The following is a 23,078-nucleotide window of genomic DNA, read 5'->3' as shown; positions in this document are numbered from 1 at the left end:
ATCACTGGATTCCTGTTTAAATCACAAGGAGATTCAAGTTCCATGGGCAGCAAGAAACAGCCTAAGTTAGATCTATCACCTACTGATGCTGACTATATCGCCCCGGCTTCAGGTTGTCAAGAGACACTCTGGTTACAAAGGTAAGAAAGTTAAAGCTCTGAATTCTGAGAAAGTGGACCAGTCAAACTTTTTTGAGACAGCAAAGGTGCAGTTGATATATCCAAAACAACTTGTTACAATGGACAAACCAAAAATATCAGTACCAGACATCATTTTAGTAGAGAAAAATAGACTCAGCTGAAGTTATAGAAGAACTAATTCCACCACAACACATCTTCCTGATATGTTGACAAAGTTACTGTCAGGAATCTGGCAGCAAATGATTAAATAATTTAAGATTCTACAGAGACTGATTCTGGTGTGCTGTCTTAAATGAATATCCATGCTTGCACTGTCTCTCACATGCACAGGCGTGCATGCTGCCCCACCACCTGCCAAAAGTCACACCTCATTAAGCCACATCTCACTGCAGTTAGTGTAAGTGCCAAAAAACTAGCAGAGACCCTCGCCTCTGGATCGCACTATTTCTATTTTGGTAGCTTTCCATTTAGAGATTTTATGAAAACTGAAAAGAAATTAGATGACAATCAGTTTGGCTTTAGGAAAGGTAAAGGAATCAGAGAGGAATTCCGACATTGAGGTTGATAATGGAAGCGAGACTAAAAAAAATCAAAACACATTATAGGATTTTTCAACTTGGAAACAGCATTCAACAATGTAAAATGGTGCAAGATTTTCGAAATTCTGAGAAGAATAGAGGTACGCTACAGGGAGAGACAGGTAATGTACAACATGTACGAGAGACAAGAGGGAAAAATAAGACTGGATGAGCAAGAACAAACAGCTCGTAGTAAAAAGAGTGCAAGACCGGAATGCCGTCTTTTGCCCCTTCTGTTCGATCTGTACATTGAAGAAGCAATGATGGAAATAAAAGAAAGGTTCAGGAGTGGAACTGAAATTCAAGGTGAAAGGATATCAATGATATGATTTGCTGATGATATTGCTGAGTGGAAGTGAAGAAGAATTACATGATCTGCTGGATGGAATGAACAGTCTAATGAGTACATAATAGGGACTGATAGTAAATCAAACAAAGACAAAAATAATAAGAAATAGCAGAAATGAGAATAGCGAGAAACTTGACATCAGGACTCATGGTCATGAAGTAGATAGATGAATTTAAGGAATTCTGCTACCTAGGCAGCGAAATAACCAATGAAGGTCAGAGCAAGGAGGACATCAAAAGCAGACTAGCACTGGGAAAAAGGGCATTCCTGCCCAAGAGAAGTCTACTAGTATCAAACACAGGCCTTAATTTGAGGGAGAAATTGCTGAGAATGTATGTTTGGAGCATAGCATTGTATGGTAGTGAAACATGGACTGTGGGGAAACCAAAACAGAGGAAAATCTTAGCATTTGACATGTGGTGCTAGAGACAACTGTCGAAAATTAGGTGGAGTGATAAGGTACGGAATGAGCACGTTCTGACCAGAATGTAGTGGAAAACACTGACAATGAGAAGGGGCAGGATGAAAGGACGTCTGTTAAAGACATCAGGGAAAGACTTCCATGGTACTAGAGGGAGCTGTAGAGGGCAAAAACTATAGAGGAGGACAAACATTGGAATACATTTAGCAAATAATTGAGGATGTAGATTGCAAGTGCTACTCTGAGATGAAGAGGTTGGCACAAGAAAGAAATTCATGGTGCATCAAACCAGTCAGAACACAGATTTTAAAAAAATGTTGTTCCCAGAATTTCAGCACAGGATAGAAACAGTGGCTTATAGAAAATTGCTTGGACAAGTGCTGAGCTATAAAATGATTATAGAGTTCAGTTTTCATTTCACATGCCCTTATTCTGAGCCCTTGTCTATGTAATATAAATACATTGTGAGCTCATAACTATTTTGCTGGAAGGTCATAACACAGCTTAGATAGATAGATAGATATAAACATGCTTACAGTTTTCAGCATGTTTAAGAACCCTAGGGAACACCATACCGGGCTATTCAAAAAGAAGGAACAGATTTCAAATATACATTGCTTCCAAATTGCAAAAGATAAAAACACAATTCCAGCATTCCTGAAAGAGAGAAGTTCAAATTTTTATGCATTCAATATGAGCACCAATTGTTACATGACAAATATGAAAATGGTGGCTCATTTACTGCCACACATGAAACGGCTGGTCTCTCGATACTGACTTCACGGCTTCAACAGTAAGAAATTCTCGAAGCATTTGTGATGTTACCTGAATGACACCATTCCAGGACACCAGATTGGAGGAGAAGCTACAATGCAACAACTGCTAGGTCAGTGATGCTGTCAGCAGAGTAAATCAACATATCGTGGTAACAAAGTCTGTAAATAATGTTGTATACTGACATTGTTATTTCGCTTACTTTTCTGTAAAAGTAACTGTGAGATCATTTATTGCCATTATCATAAAATAGAAGCAAGTTCGTAATTTTTAATTTCTTCATTTTGAGTAACTATTGCTTCCCTTATTATGTGGAAACCATACTTGTTTTAGGGTATGGCTAAAAGGAGACTCCCAGTGTGTCAGAGTTAAAGACTCAGAACTAAACAGACACAATTTTTGTGTAAAGAAAGTAATAGTAATGTGGACATTCACAATGATAATACATCTGTTTTATTTAATGACCACTATATTAATATGTGAGCATTCAAAATCAAAGTACTGATTTTTAAAATTAATTATACAAATAGTCCAATGAAAATTATATAAATCTAAAGGAACTTTACCGCAGATGTCCACAAAAGAAAAACTCGTGTTTATACATAGCCATTGATTGTGGTAATAGGAAGTACACACAGACACATGAAGAAAGTTTTTCTTAAGTCTCTGACATTGCTACAAATTTCTACCACACTTAATGACCAGGTGCTGTGGAAGAAATGATGCACGAAAGTAACAAAATTTTGTGAAGTTGCATTCTAGGGATGTTCATGTTTAAATGTTGCAGGTAGTGAATTTGCAGTAACACACGCATACTGGACAGCTACAATGTCGCAACTGCTATGTTGTTGTTGTTGTTGTTGTTGTTGTTGCCAACAGTGGAAAATGCATCATACAGTATACTGTATTTACTCGAATTGAAGCCGCAGTTTTTTTCCAGTTTTTGTAATCCAAAAAACTGCCTGCGGCTTAGAATCGAGTGCAAAGTAAGCAGAAGTTCTGAAAAATGTTGGTAGGTGCCGCCACAACTAACTTTTGGCATCTATTATATTTAGCGCTACACAGGCATACTTTGCAGGCACAAAGATAAAAACTGGCTCCAAAACCTCTGTGTCAGTAAAAAAAAAAAAAAAAAGGGTAGAAGGCGAGCTTTTTTTCTCCGCCCCGAGTTTCGACCACTGCATTTTCATATATTATCCAACAAAGTAAATAGAAATTCCGTATTGTTCATCTTCAAATGTAGCAGCCTTTCAAATATTCATTGAAACAAAAATAAATTTCTTTACACAAAAATACGAACAATGCACTAGACTTAAGGATTGTTGCACGAATTGATATGCTGGGACTCATTAAGATTTCACATAGCGGCACCTATTGCTTTGTGGAATTTTGTGAAGTGCTTGTTGGTGTTAGTGAACCATAATGAAGTGCTTTCATTATAGTGCTAAATTCAAGATCGGAGTTATTTCTTGTGCGGAACAAAGTTCTAATCATGCTGTAGGTCTGCGATACAGGATTGAGATGACAGCAACGTCAGGCGATGGCGAATGCAGAGAGACAAATTATTTGAATGTTCAAGTACCAGGAAGCATTTAGTGTGCCAAAGTGTGGCCGATATCATGCACTAGGAGTGATTTTAAATGAATTTGTTAAGGAACAGAGTCAGAAATTCCTGCCTGTGAATGCTGAAATTTTAAAAATTAAGGCACATGAAACTGCTAGAGAGCAAAAATTCGAAAATTTTACAGCTAGTCGCAGCTGGATTGATCTGTTTATCAAGCGCTGGGGTTTTTCACTTCAGAGGCGAACTTCCGTTGTACAGAAGCTGCCTAAAAATTATGAAAAAAAACTTGTGGAATTTCAGCACTTCATAATCAGGCGGCGCACAGAAAAGCAATACCTTCTTTGTCAAATAGGAAATGCTGACCAAACTCCCGTATATTTTGACATTTCTTCAAATTATACAGTTGAAACCAAAGGAAAGAAAGACATAAGTGTTCTTACATCAGAGGGTGAAAAACAGCGGATGTCCGTCATGCTTGCTTGCACAGCAGATGGACATAAATTACCCCCATTCATAGTTTTCAGGCAAAAGACTTTAGCGAAATCTGAAGTGTTTCCAAAAACCGTAATTGTATGAGCAAACTAAACTGGGTGGTTTTCGGAGGACATGGTGCTGGTATGGATTAGGCGTGTGTGGAATCATCGTCCTGGCACAATGCTTGCTTTACACAGTCTGTTGGTAGTAGATGCGTATGCAGGCCATACAACATCTGCAGTAAAACGAAAATTAGAGGAAAGCAAAACGCACTTGGCAGTAATTCCAGGCGGGATGACGTCAATTCTGCAACCACTTGACATCTGTTTGAATAAACCATTTAAGGACAAGCTTGAACGCATGCACACAGACTGGCTTTCGAAAAGCGACAGACAACTGACACCAACAGGACGTGTAAAAGGCGCAAGTTTGTCGCAAGTGTGCCAATGGATTTATGATGCATGGAAGTGTGTTCCAAATCAGACTGTGCTAACAAGCATTTAAAAAATGTCCGATATCCAAAGCACTAGATGGTACGGAGGACCATGCTCTGTATGAAGAAATGAACAACAAAGAATCGAGTGATAGTGATTCAGAATCATGACTGATATTTTAAACATTTCGTATAAGATGTATTACTAACTTAATAAAATTTTGTTTTAAATTTGAACGTTTAATTTCTAAGTTATTTTCATTCTTATTTTATAAGTGTTGCTACTCTGCATTGCACAGGATAGAAAGGCACGTAGAGCTGCATCAAACCAGTCTACGGACTGAAGGCAACAACACCACACTCTACATTTGAAGTTACCAATAAAAATCTACTACAAAAATCCGACTGGCCAACTCTACATTCTGAATTTTTTCCTACCTGTGACAAGAGATGGTTGCTAATAGGAACTTTTATGAATCATGAATCACATGCAGTATTCTCTTCACCATAAGAATAATATGAATGTAAACATTATGCCCTGTATTTTTTCATGTTTTCTGCTATCTCATTTAAATCCTCTCTGTCTAATAAACTATGAAACTAGAGTGAGACAACAGCAAATGCAGAAGAGTATACGTATCATGTCATATTTATATTCATATTATTCTTATGCTGAGTAGTGATACAGTCAGAAACGAAGCACAGCAACTGACTTTATTTTTAAATCTAAGATGACTCTAATTTCTGTGCAGAATGTAATGTACTAAAGAGGCGTCTGCAAAGATTTTCAAACGGAGAAAAATTTTCGCTAAACTCTCGTTCAGATCATCATCTATCATACGCACTATTATTTGGTTTTTGTTGATCATTATCAAAGAAAGCAGCAGTGTAACAACAAATAGCAGTCTCTTGCCATTGTTTCACTAATGAGACAATTCCTCTCCTTTTTTATTGTAAGCGGTGGCGGTAGCGCACACAAAAGCAAGCCATGCCGCGAGCGGTGACAGGTCATAAACACTCATTATCAGAATGCGATAAACAATGCATGACACAGCACAATAATGCATTTTCAGCCTAGAGTGACGTAAACACGTATAACAAAGAGAACAGCACTTATCAGATCAAAGCAAAATAAGCAACTGATTCAAACCAGACGAAGTACGTGAAAAAGGAAGGGTACCTGTATAAATACAGATGAAGTGCCTGACGTATAGCAATGGCTACCTGGTAAAGCTTAACTGCTAAGCTTACGACTCGAACCAAACTACTGTTTGACCTAAATTGTGTCTTATGTTACAATGGAGCAACTTTGTTTCGATTTGGAGGTGCGGTCTAAAACTTTTCTCTACCCTTTAATTTAGAGTCTCAAATTTCAGGTGCGGTGTAGATTCTGGATTTTTTTTTTTTTCTCTCCTTGATTTTGAGTCTCATTTTTCAGGTGTGGCTTAGATTTGAGTGCAGCTTAGATTCGAGTAAATACGGTAACCCACTTTTCTGTTCCCGGAATTGACGTTTTCCTGCTGTTAACGACCTTTTTTATCGATCCCGTCAAATTTCCTATGCCCACAATGTTAATTTGCACCTGGTTTTGCGTCACCATATTTATAATTTTCCTGTGATTTACACTTTATGAAAAAATGTTTGTGGAGAAAAAATGACACTGGCATGAAGTTGGCCACCCAGTAGTATATTATGTGGTTAAGTTTCTTGATACCAGGGCACTCTACTCAGCAGATTTGAACCAGTAAACGTGTAAAAGTTGGAACAATTTGTGCTGTATCTTCCACCACTGCCAAGCTTGACTTGGCGTGGTGGTCGATGGAAGTAACTAGGTTCGTTCAAATGAAGATATCATGACAAATCACAACCATTTCCAAACTGTCTCTACTGCAAAAACGTAGTTTCGTGATTGTTGTGATCATCATGACACCTTTGTCAAACCACATTTAGCATGTTTCGGCATATGGGCACTTGAAGCGCTTTCACTTTGCGTTGCTCAAATGTTTTTAGTTTAAACACAACACTGGTTACACATTTAATTCATGCTGAGCAAAACGTGTTTTGAGAATTTATTCTCGTTGTCAAGTGCAGTATTTAGGCATGTATTTTTTGTGATGTACACAAACAAACAATGTGAGTGATAGTTTGCATGCACGCGGGTGTGTGTGGTTTTCTACATAACTGATGAGGCACAGTACCTGATAACCTTAAAAAGGTGACTACAGTGCATGAGACACAGAATAACACATATTCAAACACCATACAAAATACTTATTTACATATTTGCACTTGACAACAAGAAAAAATTTTTGAAACGCGTCGTGAAACACGAATGGAGGAAATAGTAAAGCTTGTATTAGGTCGTTTACAAGTGAAAGCATACTGCATGTGATTTGCTAAGTGTTTACTGGTTTCTGCATAAGTAAGACACCTCAGTAACATTTATTATGAGTGGCTCCATGAATACAGAAACGAAATGGATGGGATACCTTTTCTGCCTTACATATATCCATGTAAGTTGTTAACAATGTCTACAGCTATCTTATGTCACATGAAATACTAGGAAACGTGTATTCAAATTGTTTCATAGTTCAGCAACAATGGTGATAGTGTTAATGGTGATAGTTATCAATGTTATTATTTTGTTGTGCCATGACCTATGTTTATTGTATGTAAGAGGTTTTAGCAAAGTTTATGTGAATAAACTTATATGTGTAATAACAGTCACTGGTTTTAATAATATGACAATTTTAGCCTCCTTCATTCTAGGATCTAAACTTAGATATGACAGCAACCTAAAATGTTCAACATGTTCAATATTGAGGCATAGGTGATAAATTAATGATATCTCCAGAGCCAAATTTTTCATTGTCCCTTAGTTATAAGATTCCATTATGGCACATCACCTGTCCAAGGAAAATCCAATAAACTGTAAACAACTGTAGCCCTAACACTTCACTCCAGCAGAAGAGGGAAGGTGTACGTAGAGTCTAAAGGGAATTTTCTGAATGGGAAGACTTTCCTTGCAACATGATAAGAGTTGTTACTTGCCTGGGAAATTGCTCCCACAGCTCAGCGCAAGCCCCTCTCACTAGACTAACCACGGTAACAATGCCAATAGATGAACACTTAGTGATCATCACCTGAGGTTCTTGACCAAACATGGGAGCAAAGTGCCAATTCCAAAACAGAAGCTCTCTCTGCTACTGGTAACAGGCTTCCTCTTATGCTCTCCATATCTACCACTTAATTCAGCCACAATGACCCTTCAGACAGTGGTGTCTTCTCTGGGTGCACTCCATGTATTCCAAACCATGAAATAAATCAACCAATTTATTTAAAAAGTTTCTCTGCTCTTCCTTAGAAATTACCTATTCCGGATGTGCGTTTATAAGCCCTGACCCCTTCTCTCTTGCACAGTTTCACTGTTTTACATTAACAAACAAGTGAAAACTATCACACATGAAAATAAGAAATTCACAAGTGTGTGCAACAGCAATATTCCAGAATGAATACGTTCACTCTTTGATCATAGATTCTTCTTTGGAGAGCTGAACCAACCAACAAGCTCACATCTGTGCATGTACACATACTTCTTATACACAAAGTCCAATATGCAGACAATTAATCCCATAATGATAACGAGTGACACATGGCGGTTAGAACTAATCACGAATGCATGTGTGCATTACATCTGCAACATTTGTCAATATGATCATGTCAGTGCTTCAAACATCCAGTTAGGGTGGTTGCTGCTGGACAAGTTACGTGACTTTCACATGCTGTGTCTACTTCACTGGTTCCTCAGAATGCAAGCAGCCCAGTACCCTACAACAGAGCTTAAACACATTTCATGCCATCATAATCAAAATGCAAGGTCTCACTTATCCTGCATCCTAGCTGTACCGATTCATAAAACAAAAACCACTGGTAAATTCATTCACTGTCGCTGCTGTCCATTTCTGGAACAAGCTGCCCTGCACTCAGCACACAATTCATTGCCCTGCTGCTTTTAAGTAGTAGTTTCAGCACTTTCTACTGTCATCTGCTTTACATTTCCCCAAAAACTACTGTATATGGCCAACTTTCCATCTATCAAATAGTTTCTCTACAAGACTCATCAACCCTTTTTCCCTCTACGCTCATTTATGCTAGCATTCATAGTTAAAAAAAACCACTCATTTACCATAATTTCTATAATTTCTACTTACTGTTGTACTTATGTATGAAAATAAACTGTCCGTTTGCATTTTTTATCTGTGTTATCATAAGTTACATTTTATAAACATAGTATAACATGTTTACTATAATATGTGCAATGTAAAATATGTACAATGCATGGTTAGAGGTCAGAGATGGTCTGATGGCTCTAAACTTGCCAAGTTTCACACATGTGCTATGACAATTAATTATTGTTTGTTACTCATCACACATATCATATTTTAGCGGTGTCACTATTTTACTGGTTATGCAGCAAAGAACACTACTGCTGAGTCTTATTTTGATATTGGCTTACTAACAATTTGAGCATGAAGATGACAGTTTAAACAGTCAAAATCGGTAGTGAATCAAATAAATGTTTTCTTGTGCAGCTAATGACTGACTCTTATCTCTGTTATAACACAAAAGGCCTGCAAATAACACCAACAGTTCTCATATGTTACAAGAGAAATCACAGTATTTCTTAAATCACATCAAAAGAAGTAGCTTCTGGAAATAAAGAGAATGTCCCATGCAACACAGAAGTCTTTCATACATAATTAATGATACTGAAACAAGTGTTTTCAGAGTGATATTACTGTAAGCAAAGGTACACATATTTTATTGTGAGGGGTAGAATACAATGAACAATCTCTTTTAGTAATAATCACAGTGAAGGAAAGCATCAGCCATGGGGTTCTCTCTCTCTCTCTCTCTCTCTCTCTCTCTCTCTCTCTCTCACACACACACACACACACACACACACACACACACACACACACACACACACACACAGAGAGAGAGAGAGAGAGAGAGAGAGAGAGAGAGAGAGAGAGAGAGAGATATTAAAGGATAATAAACAGTATTTTTAGATATGAACCAACGGTCAGAAATGAGTATTGCAGCAATATCTTGAATGAGGAACAATTTAAAAAGATTGTTTCTGACTTCAATCCTTTGAGAAACCAAGACTATTCAAGCCACAAAGTGCTGGACAATGAATCTGACAACTGTTTAATTGCACAGCAGATTTTGAGGAGACTGTGTTGGATTGTGTAGAAGATCATTTTTTAATAACTTGCCCATGAAATTTACATTTTGAATAATACAGTGTGGATAGTACTGGTGGAGCAGCAATTACACTGCTACAATGAACAGCTAGTGCCAGCAATGGGGTCAAATTATTCTGAATAAGGAGTTCAGTTCTGTCGATAGATTATATGTTGTAATGCATACATTGAGAGTGCCAGTCATAATTCTGAATTGGTGCTATGAGCTTAAATTGTTTCTTTAAAGTTTAAGTTGTTTATGTAGAAAAAATCTAAATATTCATTTCTGATAATTACTACTTTTTGCATAATTTTGGACCTAAAGATCTGGCACACTGTGCATTAACATTTCTCCAAATATAGAAATATTACTGTGTTAAATTCATGAATTACGTGAATGATGTGGAAATTCAGAGTGGTCTCTTAACAGTAGTCCTAAGCAATTTAAGGAAGTCATGATAAATCTAAATCTGGAAGACAGAACGGGAATTTGAAATACCGTGTCTTACCACTGGGCTACCTCACTTTGACAACCTTATAAAACAAAAAGTTAAATACTATACCTTGCTTCTCTTTTCTTCGTATACAGAATAGAGCTGTTCACATTCATGGACTAATGAAGACAACTGCTGCTTCAAGTCACCTAGTTGACTGTTATTGTTCTCAATATCTTCTAGTTTAACCTCTATCTGTAATTAAGAATGAGAGGAAAAAAATTACATTTTCTTGTCATACACAAAGAGTCGCAATTACAGCTAACATTTTACTAAAGTACAGCATTGAAAAATGTATTCTACAAGGGACAAAATTAAAGTCAAATCCCAGCATTTGTCCACTATACAGCACCAGAGGAACCACTGAAAATTAAATCTAATTGATATGTAACAATTATCATGTTCCTGACAAGTGCTTAATGTGCCTTTCCAGCAATAGATACACTGTTCCTGTGAAACACAACAAGCTCTTTATTTGCATGAAGTGTTGAGTGCTACTGACAAGGGATTTCAGATCGATTCCATATTTCTGGATTTCCGTAAGGCTTTTGACACTGTATCACCCAAGCGGCTTGTAGTGAAATTGTGTGGTTCCCAAGCGGCATGTAGTGAAATTGCGTGCTTATGGAATATCGTTTCAGTTATGTGACTGGATTTGTGATTTCCTGTCAGAGGGGTCACAGTTCGTAGTAATTGATGGAAAGTCATAGAGTAAAACAGAAGTGATTTCTGGGGTCTCCCAAGGTAGCGTTATAGGCCCTTTGCTGTTCCTTATCTATATAAGCGGTTTGGGAGACAATCTGAGCAGCCATCTTAGGTTGTTTGCAGATGACACTGTCATTTAACGACTAATAAAGTCATCAGAAGATCAAAACAAATTGCAAAACGATTTAGAAAACATATCTGAAAGGTACAAAAATTGGCAGTTGACCCTAAATAATCAAAAGTGTGAGGTCATCCACACGAGTGCTAAAAGGAATTCATTAAACTTCAGTTACATGATAAATCTGTCTAATCTAAAGGCCATAAATTCAACTAAATACCTAGGAATTACAATTACAAACAACTTAAATTGGAAGGAACACAGAGAAAATGTTGTGGGGAAGGCTAACCAAAGACTGTGTTTTATTGGCAGGACACTTAGAAAATGTAACAGATCTAAGGAGGCTGCCTATACTACAGTAGTCCGTCTTCTTTTAGAATACTGCTGCGCAGTGTGGGATCCTTAGCAGAGAGGACTGATGGAGTACATCGAAAAAGTTCAAAGAAGGACAGCATGTTTTGTATTATCGCGAAATATGGGAGAGAGTGTCACTGAAATGATAAAGGATTTGGGCAGGACATCATTAAAAGAAAGGCGTTTTTCTTTGTGACAGAATCTTCTCACAAAATTCCAATTACCAACTTTCTCCTCCAAATGCAAAAATATTTTGTTGACACCGACCTACATAGGGAGAAATGATCACCAGGATAAAATAAGGGAAATCGGAGCTCTTACAGAAAGATATAGATGTTCGTTCATTCCGCAGTGATAATGAATAGGGTGCTGTCAGGAGGTTTCTGTCATCTGTTTTGCATGTAACCTGTATACGGATGGATGTCATGCGTCTCCAAGTTGGGACAGAAATTGCAGTATACCGAGAGTTGCGGTACCTGCATGTCCTTTGTATAGCTATTGTGAGTCAATGTCATGGTTTAAATTAGCGTGAAGTACCACTGAGTAAAAGCATGCACTGTAAAATGAGGAGTGACATCACAGCAGAACAGAAGAAATTATTAACATTAGACTAAAGTCAGTTTCAAATGCCAGAACTCAAAATATTCTTAAGAAATTTTTCTGTATTATGTAGCCATGTAATGCAAGAAGTTGTATATTGCGATATATTATATGGTGTAACTGAGTGAAAAAGTAATGCAAATATTGTGAATTTTAAAATTTTCCCGGCGAATTGACTGTTCAAACAAATTTCGGGCTTGCAGCCGGCTGCAAGCCCGAAATTTGTTTAAACAATGCAAATATTCATTTGCAGAAAGCTGAAATTTGGTAAAGTTTTTCAGATTTCAGCACAAGCATAACTGCAGCAGTAACAATGACCATGGAACTGTACCGACAAGTTCCAAAGCAAATTTAATTACAGATGCAGCAGTTTAGACCGTCAAGAAAACAACAAGTTTGAATCTGAACACACATATATAGTTACAGGGGAAAACTGCATGCCACAAATAAGCCTGTGATTTCAAAAATGAAGAAATTGCCACTTCTGAATACATATTTATTGGATTTTGAGCGCAAATTTTTTTTTATGGTATGATAATATTATTTAGACAATACTGTTATTCTGTGTGACAGAAGATAATTCAAATATTCCAAATGACTGTTGTTCAGTTAACAGAGCACTATATTTTGAAAAAGGTTTTGCTGGAAAAAACATATTACCTATAACAGATATGAAGTTTTACTAGTACAGATCAGAAACTTTTAAATTCGACTTTTTCATCATTTTGGTCCCTATGAGACTATAACTCCCACAAATGGGTTTAATTTGAAAGGCTAATTTAATAAATGAACAAGCATACACAAGTTTCAAAGAAGCAGCTAGATATAAAAATATTGCAGAGTAGGATAGCATGACATTCATCACTTGCCTCTTTCTGGAGATCCTGTAGCCTATCACGTAACTGCTTAAGTGTAATTTGTTTGTTGGTGAAAGCTATTTTTACTTGCTCCTGATTAGCAGAATCGGCAGCTGCATTTAACTTGTTGCGAGCTTCTAGCCTTGCCTTTTCTTGACTCAATGTAAGAAGCCTTTGATTCTGTTCCTTCAGTCGGGTCTTTAAGGCACTCATTTCAGCAAGCTGCGAATCACGAGTACTACGCATCCCGTCAATTGTTGACTTTACGCCAGACACTCCAATCCTTGTCTCACTGATTTTCTGAGACAATTCTTTCACTTTTTCATTCTGTAAAAGTGAGTACAATTAAAATACATCCTGTTAACATTTATAATACAGTTTACACATCAAATATATTCAGCATACCAACTGTGATAACTCAATGCTGAGATTCTGATTCTTGGCTTTTAATTGCAAAACTTTTTCTTGTTCTTTCTGCCTGCGCTGTTGTAATTCTTGACACCGCTGTTTCTCCCACTCCAGCTGCCTTTGCCGCTCCATTTCCCTGAAATGAATTTTACAATATGAGCAACCCCTAATTTCTCTTGCTTTACTTAGTTTGTGGTTACAGACTTGTTTGTCCAACAACAAAACGCATTCAATCAGTTTAAAATAAATTTATGTATCAAATTCTAATATACCTTCTTGCAGCTTCACGTTGTTCTTGTGCTCTTCGCCTTTGCTCTTCTTTTTCCTGTTCTGCTTCTCTTTGCCTTTGTAACTGCTTTTCAAATTCAAGCTGCCTTCGCCGCTCCTGTTCTTGCCTAAACACACACACAAAATAGCCAAATTAGTTCTGGTATCATTTTAACATAGTCGTCAGGAACATGTACAAAACTGATGCCCATGAATCATGCAGAAACAATGACAACACAAGGCATTTAATGATATAATTATTGTATGTCCTTTAACAAAATTATGGGGTAGGTAAGTTACATAAAAACTGGAACGACTATCCAAAACACAAAGGATTGCATCCGATCACTCAGTACTAGGCTTTTGGGCTTTTCATTTTGTCCACTACTTTTATATCTTTACATGCTAATGTGGTTGCTTTTCCAGTAATTTTAGTGGTTGAGGAGGCTGTTTGTTACAGTGTTAAAGGTTTTTGTTAACTATTGTTAGTTTCATCTTCCAAGCTAGGAGAAACATTATTTTCAATACAGACTCCATCATTTATAGGGTAAGTCAAGTGGAATGACATTATTCTCACTTGTAACGAGCAATATTCTCCCTATTGTAATAGCTGGGGCAATTTCATCCTTGAAAATTGAGAATAAGGTCTTTGTAATGTCAACTATTTTACCCTCTACATAAATAGCGCATTTTCTTCTCAGTATTGGCAGCAATGATCAGTTGACTATCATCACTGTATGAACTTTCATCTTACCTACAATACATTTATCAATCTTTGTACTCTACAATAGAGTGCTCAGCTGTAACATTGCAAGCTCTCCTGGTGATAGACATAAGGCCACATCATTAGATGGATAAACGCAGGCTCTACATGTTGAGATAACATGGAAAATTAAAAAAGTTAATGGCATGGTTTTTTCACTCTGTAGAATCATCATTTTAATTTGTTATCTGCATTTATTGTATACATTCATCAAGCTTATTTTATCCTGAGATCAAATCTTTCCAACAAATTGTGACTGCTCTTATCAGGGTGTCCCCACTTATGAAGCCCCTTTATAAAACTCAACACATTTCTTTCATTTTTATGCCCTCTTTTATTGAAAGTGTGTCATGTGCAAAATGGTCATTGTGGTGGAGTTACTCACGACCCCATAGAGTACCTCACTACAATCAGTAAGTCATGCTCTAAACACTCGTAGCACTGTAGTTGTATGGGTTGGCAGTACGAAGTATACTGAGGTCTGCCAGGAGCCTCAGCTGCCAACACATGGGCATCATGTACAAGGATAGAGATTGCTCGACACCTCGTTAAATACCGTAGCACTGAGCTACGAGATACAGTTCTCTTCAGTGCACCGAGTCGTGTGCAGTCTTCAGTTACCGTTGAGTCTACAAGCTCTGGTGTTCATCTGTCGTCTCAAGGCGGAGGCTCCATAGGCATTGTAGACCAGCCCTGGTCTCTATGCAGGCATTACTCAGAGGCATAGTTACAGGACTTTAATATTTTAAGGACTTGTAATAACTGTGCTGGACATTTCACAAGAAGCGCAATATTTAACTGAAAATTTCTTCATATTTAATAAATATAATATTGGGAATCTTTCTTACTGAAGATGAACCATGTTGTCCTGCATTCCAAACAGCCATGCAGACATTTGCTTACTTTTGAAATACTTTTTCTATGGGTACTGGTAGTGTGTGTGTCAGTGAACTTACATTTTCTGCCCTGTTGTGCAACTTTTAAGGATATCTCTTTCTACAGCTATTGCATGCACCATTTTCCATGTCTTGTTTTCATACTTCACTCTCACCTTTGTTTTCCCTTTACACGTATTTAGCAGAAAAGATATGAGCACTAATTTTGACTGTTTCGTGTGAACTACTGTGGCGAGTCTCCTGTCCTGGAGGAGAACTTTGTGTGCATGCATGTGTGTGTGTGAGAGAGAGAGAGAGAGAGAGAGAGAGAGAGAGAGACATGGATGGAGGGGATTGAGAAGCAGTTTTTGGATATTTGAATGCTACGTTTCATGTGGGGAAATGTCTTTGTATAATCCACTGAGCATTGCAAAGAGTGCTTCGTTGCACTTGCAAACAGTGTTTTGTTGCACAGCGTTGTATTTTCATTAAAGACTTTCTTTCCTCGTATCACTATTTGGATTTTTTAGGTTCTCCCCTGTTGTGCGTTTTTAATAAAGATTACCACTTTCTCTGAGGTTTTTAAGACCAGTCTCAATGATGTTTGGGTGGTGTTTTACTTGTACGAGATCTGCAAAAGTGGAGTGTGTACTGTTTAAGCTCTGGGGTATTCAGAATATCTAGTTTTACAATTTTTGCATGTCTGGTCTCTGTAGACAGATTGGTGTAAAGTACAGTTTAACTGATTTATTTACTTGGTCCAGAAAATCATATTTTAGTTGACTGTTTGTACGTATGATATAGGCCAATGAGTAAACATAATAATTTATGGTTACTGTGGTCAATAATACAGACTGACAGGCTACATTGCTAGGACACTATCACTTAGTCTTGCTTAATAACTACTCCTAAGTAAATTACAGTATAGGTTTCCTGAATATCCTAAAATTGTTGTTTATTCTGTGTATGGCAATGCGTAAAAAATTAAGTTTCATGTCTGCTTCCCTCTCCATAGTGAATTCTACATTAGGGTGAACAGTGTCTATGTCAGTGTGTAGTTGTTTTATCTGAGTGCCTGTTACAGCTATCAAACAAATAATGTCATTCACGCAATGTTACCAGCATACAAGCTTGTATTCTTTTGGAATTATAACTGAATAGTTTGTTTTCAGTGAAATTCAGAAATATGTTTGCAAGTAGACCACTGATAGATAAATCCATTCATAAGTGTTCTTCCTGCAGATAGAACGTCTTGTTGAAAGTGAAGTAGTTCTGTTCTGTTACCTTTAGGAAGGCTCCAGTTTCATCAATGTGTGCATTTGTTGTGTTCCATTGTTTCTGCAGGCGTTTTTTCATTAAAGCTGATTGTTTCTCCTACTGGAACTTTTGTGTACATGTTTGTAATATCAAAAGATATTAGGTTTGCTGTTCGTGGTACACTTATGGTTTATCTTTTCTATCAGTCTGTGCAATTTATGTAGCAGTGTGTGTGTGTGTGTGTGTGTGTGTGTGTGTGTAAGATGGTGCAATTTTTTTTATGCTAATTACCAGTCTAATCAGAGAGAGGGAGAGGGAGAGAGAGAGAGAGAGAGAGAGAGAGAGAGAGAGAGAGCACATGATTGCTCACGTGCTTTCTACTTCAGTAGCACTTTGTTTGAAAGTTCAATATTTTAGCAGTTCTTTGGATTGTGGTGGTCTGCAGCTCAGCATCTCATCTATATGGTGACAAACAATCTGTTCTTTCCAGAGTGTTAGTTTATTTCTTTTAATGATTTTTTGAAAGTATGTCTGCACTTTTGCTGCTGGGAATCTGTTTTAATTCCAACTCCTATGGTACATGTGCCGCAGCAAATATATATAACAAATGGCTTATGGGTGTTTTCCTGATATGAAGATTGATCCTCTCCTGCATTACTGAATGGATACTGTTGTTTCTTCTAAACAAGTTCATAGTGTTAAGAAGTCTTGTCTGTCAAAATGGGAACACTTACCCTTACACTGAAGTACAGAGTTGTACATGGACTTTATGAATTAATAGCACCTCGGGTTTAGATTCCTGGTTTTTTGATTAAAAATAAGCTTTCCATCTCAACTAACATGTCTCAAAATATTGTCCCACATGAAATCAGAGAATGGAAGTACGTAAAGTAATAAGTTTTGGTGTATCACTGGTGCCAACTGTGGGCAATATTCTAATCACAAAAGTAGCTACATTTAGTTTCTGCTGGAAACTGTTTTAAGAAACTGGCTGTATTTTATTTCAATCAAGTGGCAGTATGTTGCTTCTCCAAACATGAGCTGCTGACCTGAATCTATGTCTACATTCATAATCCATAAGCTACCTTATGGTGTGTAAAGATGGTGAATAGGAAGAACATCTGTACATTTTGCACAATGGTTGGTTGGTTGGTTGGAGAAGGGAACAAACTACGCGGTTATCCTTCCCTCCAACCTTAGATTAACTAAAACCGATAAAATCCCATATTAGAAGAGGGAACTACAATGTCTATAAAATGACAAACTATTGACAGGGAGGAAGGAAAAGGGCGGAAGAAGAGGAGTGGGAAAGAAAGTGACTACAATAGGGATGTGAAGGAAGAAGCACAGGAGACAAGAGAGACGCTCAGGACATAACAGACTCCATAAGGAATGGAATGGGAAGGCAGAGGGCCGGGGTGAACCACCAAGCCCAGTTGAAGTCAATCCAGTCGGGGCGAAGCGGGAAGCGGGGAGCAAGAGGGCCTGCCACCCCCCCCCCCCCCCCCACTTACCAATAAGGTGGAAGGTTCCTCCCTTAAATAAAGTGATAAAAACCCCCATCATGAATAAAATGTAAAACGAGATCCGCCGCTGACGCAGTGTCGGCCAACACCAGGGGTAGCAAGTCTGGAAAGCTAAAAGTCCATTGCAGGGTGGCTAAGTTGGGACAGTCCAATAAGATGTGAGCCACAGTCAACATCGATACCCAACGACAGAGAGAGGGGTCCTCAAGACGGAGGAGATCACCGTGAGTCACCCAAGAATAGCCTATGCGGAGCCGGCATACGACAACAGAGACCTTACGAGAGGCCCATAAGGAGGACTGCCACGGAGTTGTAGAATCCTTAATGGCGCTGAGCTTGTTCGGCGAAGAAAGTGTGTGCCTTTCTGCATCCCAAAGGCCCAAAACCTGAAGATGTAATGCTGAGCGAAGATCTATTTCCAGAATGACAATAGCAAGAGATGGCCTGGTAGTAGCTAATTTAGCCAGTTGATTGGCAAGTTCATTGCCAGGAATCCCAACATGGCCTGGGCTCCAAATGAAAACCACCGAGCATCTGCGTTAAGCAAGGAGAGAAAGGGAGTCCTGGATAGCAATGTCCAAGGGGTGGCAAGGGAAGCACTGGCTGGTAGCGTGCAAGCCGCTCAATGAGTCACTACAGATAGCGAAGGATTGTCCTGAGCAGGAGCGGATACGGTCCAGTGCACGCAAGATGGCTACCAATTCTGCAGTAAAAACACTACAGCCATCTGGCAAGGAACAAAGTTCCGTGCATAGCACTTAGGTGTAAGCAAAACCAGTGCGGCCAGCAACCATGGAACCATCAGTATAGATCACTTCTGAACCCTGAAAGGAACTGAGGAGACAGTAGAACTGGTGGTGAAGAGCCATCAGAGGGACAGAATCCTTTGAAGTGATTGAGAGATCAAGACAGAGCTGCGGCCGGGAGACACACCATGGAGGGTACGTGCATGAGCGGAGAAAAGAGGCGGTAAAGGGAATTGCTGGAGCTCAGAAAAGAGCGACAGAATGCAGGCAGCCATGGTAAGCTCACATCGTGGCCGCCACTGCGCTAGGGTGATCTCTGTGTCTGGATAAAGGAGACCATAATTAGGGTGCTTTGGGGTGCAGCGAATGCGGAGCGCATAAGATATCAGCTGTTGTTGGCGCAAAACTCACAGTGGTGGAATCCCTGCCTCTGCAAGAAGGCTAAGTACGAGGCTAGTCCAGAAGGCACCAGTCACAAGTTGGATCCCACAATGGTGGATGGAGTCTAGTATCTGCAACGTGGAAGGTGACGCAGAACCACAGACAGGACTTCCATAGTCTAAATGGGCCTGGACCAGCACTTGATACAATCGCAGGAGAACAGAGCGATCTGCACCCCAGGTGGTATTGCAGAGACAACAGATTTTTAATTTTCTGCCTGCTACAGTTGAAGACAACTTATGAATGTTTTTAAAGGAATGAAACAATTTACCAGAATTTCATAATACTCTAGCTGATATAGAAATACACACTGTGCTGCGCATTATCAGAAGCCTCTGTTAACTTACAAGATTCTAACACACAATGGTCATAGGTCATCAATATGTTCCATAATCTCACACAACATGGTATTATTACCTGGTACACTGATAAATCGTTCTTAAAACCAAACTGTGATTATTTTACAAACCTGTGCAAAACAAACTATTTGAATATTCTGCTGCTGATAGCTATTGTAAAATTTTTCAAAAACACGCAAAATGATAAAGGCCTGTGCTATAAAAAACACATTTGCACACTGTTGTGTAGAGTCCTTACCACTGAATATTCAAGTTTATATGGGAAAATACCTACTTGTGTTAATGTGCTACACAGTGGTAATTGTTAGTGCAAAAAATTCACTAACATACTTAGTATCTGCTAACAACCACATAATACATTATACAGAATTACTCAAATGAACATTAAATTTCGGAATGGACATTAATGGATGAGCACAATTATTTTACGCATATTTATTTATGTCTATGTATAATACAGAGTATGCCATTACTGAATGTCACAAGCATTTGTATTTCCTGAATATTATATCTGACAGATGAGCTAGAATTCAGCACATACACTCCTGCAGCCTGATATGAAAATATGCAGGGCTTGACCTAACATTTCAATAGCAATCCCAAAGATTTCCTCTCGTATTCTTCCATTAAGTTCTTCAGTGGTAGCAGGTGGAGTATAGGAAACAGTACTCTTAAGGGAGGCCCCACAAAAACAAACAAATATCACACGCTGTCATGTCAAGCGATCTTGGGGGTCATGCAATGTCACAGCGCCTTAAAATGACACGGTTACCAAACAATCGTTGCAGAGCTCCCATCAATATCTGTGCTGTATGTGCCACTGTTCTGTCATGTTGAAACCAAATGTTGGCATGAAAGTGGGGTAGTTCATGCACAACAAAACTTTCCATCACAGCACTATATCAAACAGATGATACAGTGGTCATGCAGCCACCATCATCTTCAAAAAAAGTAGGGGCGTATAACACTGCTCAATGACTTGGACACTCATGTAACCGAGGTCAATTTTTCTGAGACCAACAGCAAAAATTCTGTCTATAGAAAAAGCCACTGAAGTGGAAGTGAGCTTCACATGCATTCAGTACATTGTTTTCTTCACATTTGCAGATTGTTGGATTGAAGTTGCTGAAAAATCTGCAGTGTGTACAGATTGAGCTTTAAATGCACTTTCAGTATTCACTGAATACTGTATAGAGGGAGTGTGTGACATCTAACAGTGCACTGTGGTCTTCTTACGAAAGCAGTTCACACATCCTCAATATTGTCTCCTATATGAGCAGTTCGGGCTCTCCCTGAAGACTGCTTCTTCAATGTGGAACGCACTGCTTCAGAGCTGCTGACTCAGATCCTGACTGCATGCACTGAGGGAACACAACCATGCTGCCTGATGTTGAAATGATGCTGAAATTCTTGAGGTGTGGTCCCCACATTTCCATTCTTGTAACAGGCTTTTACAACAAAGGCACACTGCACTCTGTTCCATGTTTTCTGTTTATTAAATGGCAAGGCACTGCAGGCAGCATTCCACATGTCATTTGATGCCACCTACCTCACAATATGTTTCAAAATTTCCCATTCTTTCAAGTCACCCCTTACATCAGATACCTCACTGTAGATTCAGTCTTCTTTCTACTTACCTCCCATGTCCCAAGGACAGTGGTCCTTATTTTTCAGTTATCTTCTCTCCACCCATCCAAAGCCTTTAGATAATACTTCAATTTAACATGTATCTCTATAAATATTCCAACACCACACAATGTGAGCACATCACTTCTGTTTCGGATATCAAGCAAATCTAATTATAATCTGTATTATTCCAAAAGATACCTTAACTATCTAATGTAATTATACCAACAACAAAAATTGCAAACCTTATTTTCTCCCTTTTTTCCTGTTCTTCTTTTTCTTTCCGCTCACGTTCCTCTTGTTCTTTTCGCTGAATTTCCAACAATGCTTTACGTCTTCGCTCCAATTCTGCTTGGCCTTTTTCAAAGTTTTCTTTCCGTTTATCTTCAAATGTAACTGCAAAAACATAGTTATAACATTTTGACAATTTGGCAGAAGTGTAGATTGTTGTTCAAACCTTTTTTGTACCCAATATTGTTAACCCCCCACCACACACACACACACACACACACACACACACACACACTCCAAATGACAAAATGAGTAACAGACACATATTAAAATCAATGCCAAATAGTCATCATCATCATCATCATCATCATCATCTAATACTGTGACAATAAAGCACAGCTCTAATTTTTAATGACTGACAAGACAATTCATGAAATTCTTTTAGTAAAAGCTGTATATTACAAAAGTACAAAGAAAGAAAACGCAATTATAATGCAATATGTAATAACTAAACATGACTTGTCAATAGTATAAGCAAGAAATAAAACCTACCAGTGGAGATACTTGCAGCAGCATCTTTATTTTCAGAAGCATCTACAGAACCCGTAATGCTTCCAGTAAGGCTTCCCTGTCGCTGCCTCCGGAATGTTGGTGGTACAAGCTCTGGAGGAAGCACAGCAGGTAGCTTCTCCCCTGCTTTTGCCATGTCACACAAGTGAAGAGCAAGAACAAACTCTTCACAAGAAAGTCTTCCATCTGTATCCATATCTGCTAGTGCCCTGAACAAAAACATAAATGTAACAACCATGATTGAATGTCCTAATAACAGTGAAATAGATAAGCAATGAATGACAAGTTCATAGTTTGTAATGAAATGCTTTTGCTCTGACTGTAATATTATTAGTAACTGCCTTGGTTGGCAATCAGCCTATAAATATATTATATTTGGGCAAACAAGACAGCAGAAGCTAAAAACTTACTACTACTAACATAAACAACAATCTGTCTAAAGCCAGATACAGACCAGAAATAGCCAACTAGGCGCTAAAAAAAGACAACTCTTGATACTGCCACTTTAGTAGAGGAAAGACAAAACTAACTTCGCCTGAATACAGCTATTTTGTATGCCCTCTGATATCTGAGTTTCTCCTCTTCCAGTATTACAAATATGAGATAGAGTAATGTTGCAAGATTACCCTTTCTCCTTGCCATTACAAACACAACTTCTCGTATCAGCATTCTTCCAAAATCTATAACCAAATTTTCATATAGGAGACAATTTTCATCACAAGAATTTGTCCAGAAGGGTAAGAGATCTCAGTGTTCTTACATTTTACTTTAATTACTGAGCTTAAAGTTATCATGGATTCACAGACACTATTACCTATTATGAAACCTACTTAGTCATCGGCCAACACATTCATTAGGGCAAAGAACGATGGACTGTAGGCGAGACGCTGACTATTTAC

The 23,078-nt window shown here is 38.3% G+C and overlaps 1 protein-coding gene across 1 annotated transcript in view; it reads right to left on the bottom strand.

The window, feature by feature from the left end:
- Positions 1 to 23,078, bottom strand: part of LOC124615702 (intersectin-1) — a 225,358-nt gene that overhangs the window by 176,933 nt on the left and 25,347 nt on the right. Inside the window, exons 7-12 of the mRNA XM_047143787.1 lie at positions 22,162 to 22,388; positions 21,624 to 21,774; positions 13,791 to 13,913; positions 13,516 to 13,654; positions 13,123 to 13,437; positions 10,546 to 10,671 (exon numbers count right to left, since the gene is read on the bottom strand). Of these exons, the coding sequence (XP_046999743.1) occupies positions 10,546 to 10,671; positions 13,123 to 13,437; positions 13,516 to 13,654; positions 13,791 to 13,913; positions 21,624 to 21,774; positions 22,162 to 22,388 (1,081 nt within the window). The remainder of the gene's footprint in view (positions 1 to 10,545; positions 10,672 to 13,122; positions 13,438 to 13,515; positions 13,655 to 13,790; positions 13,914 to 21,623; positions 21,775 to 22,161; positions 22,389 to 23,078) is intronic.

Source organism: Schistocerca americana, chromosome 1 (assembly GCF_021461395.2).
Source record: "Schistocerca americana isolate TAMUIC-IGC-003095 chromosome 1, iqSchAmer2.1, whole genome shotgun sequence".
NCBI lineage: Eukaryota > Metazoa > Arthropoda > Insecta > Orthoptera > Acrididae > Schistocerca > Schistocerca americana.
This window is presented reverse-complemented; position numbering and strand designations above follow the sequence as displayed.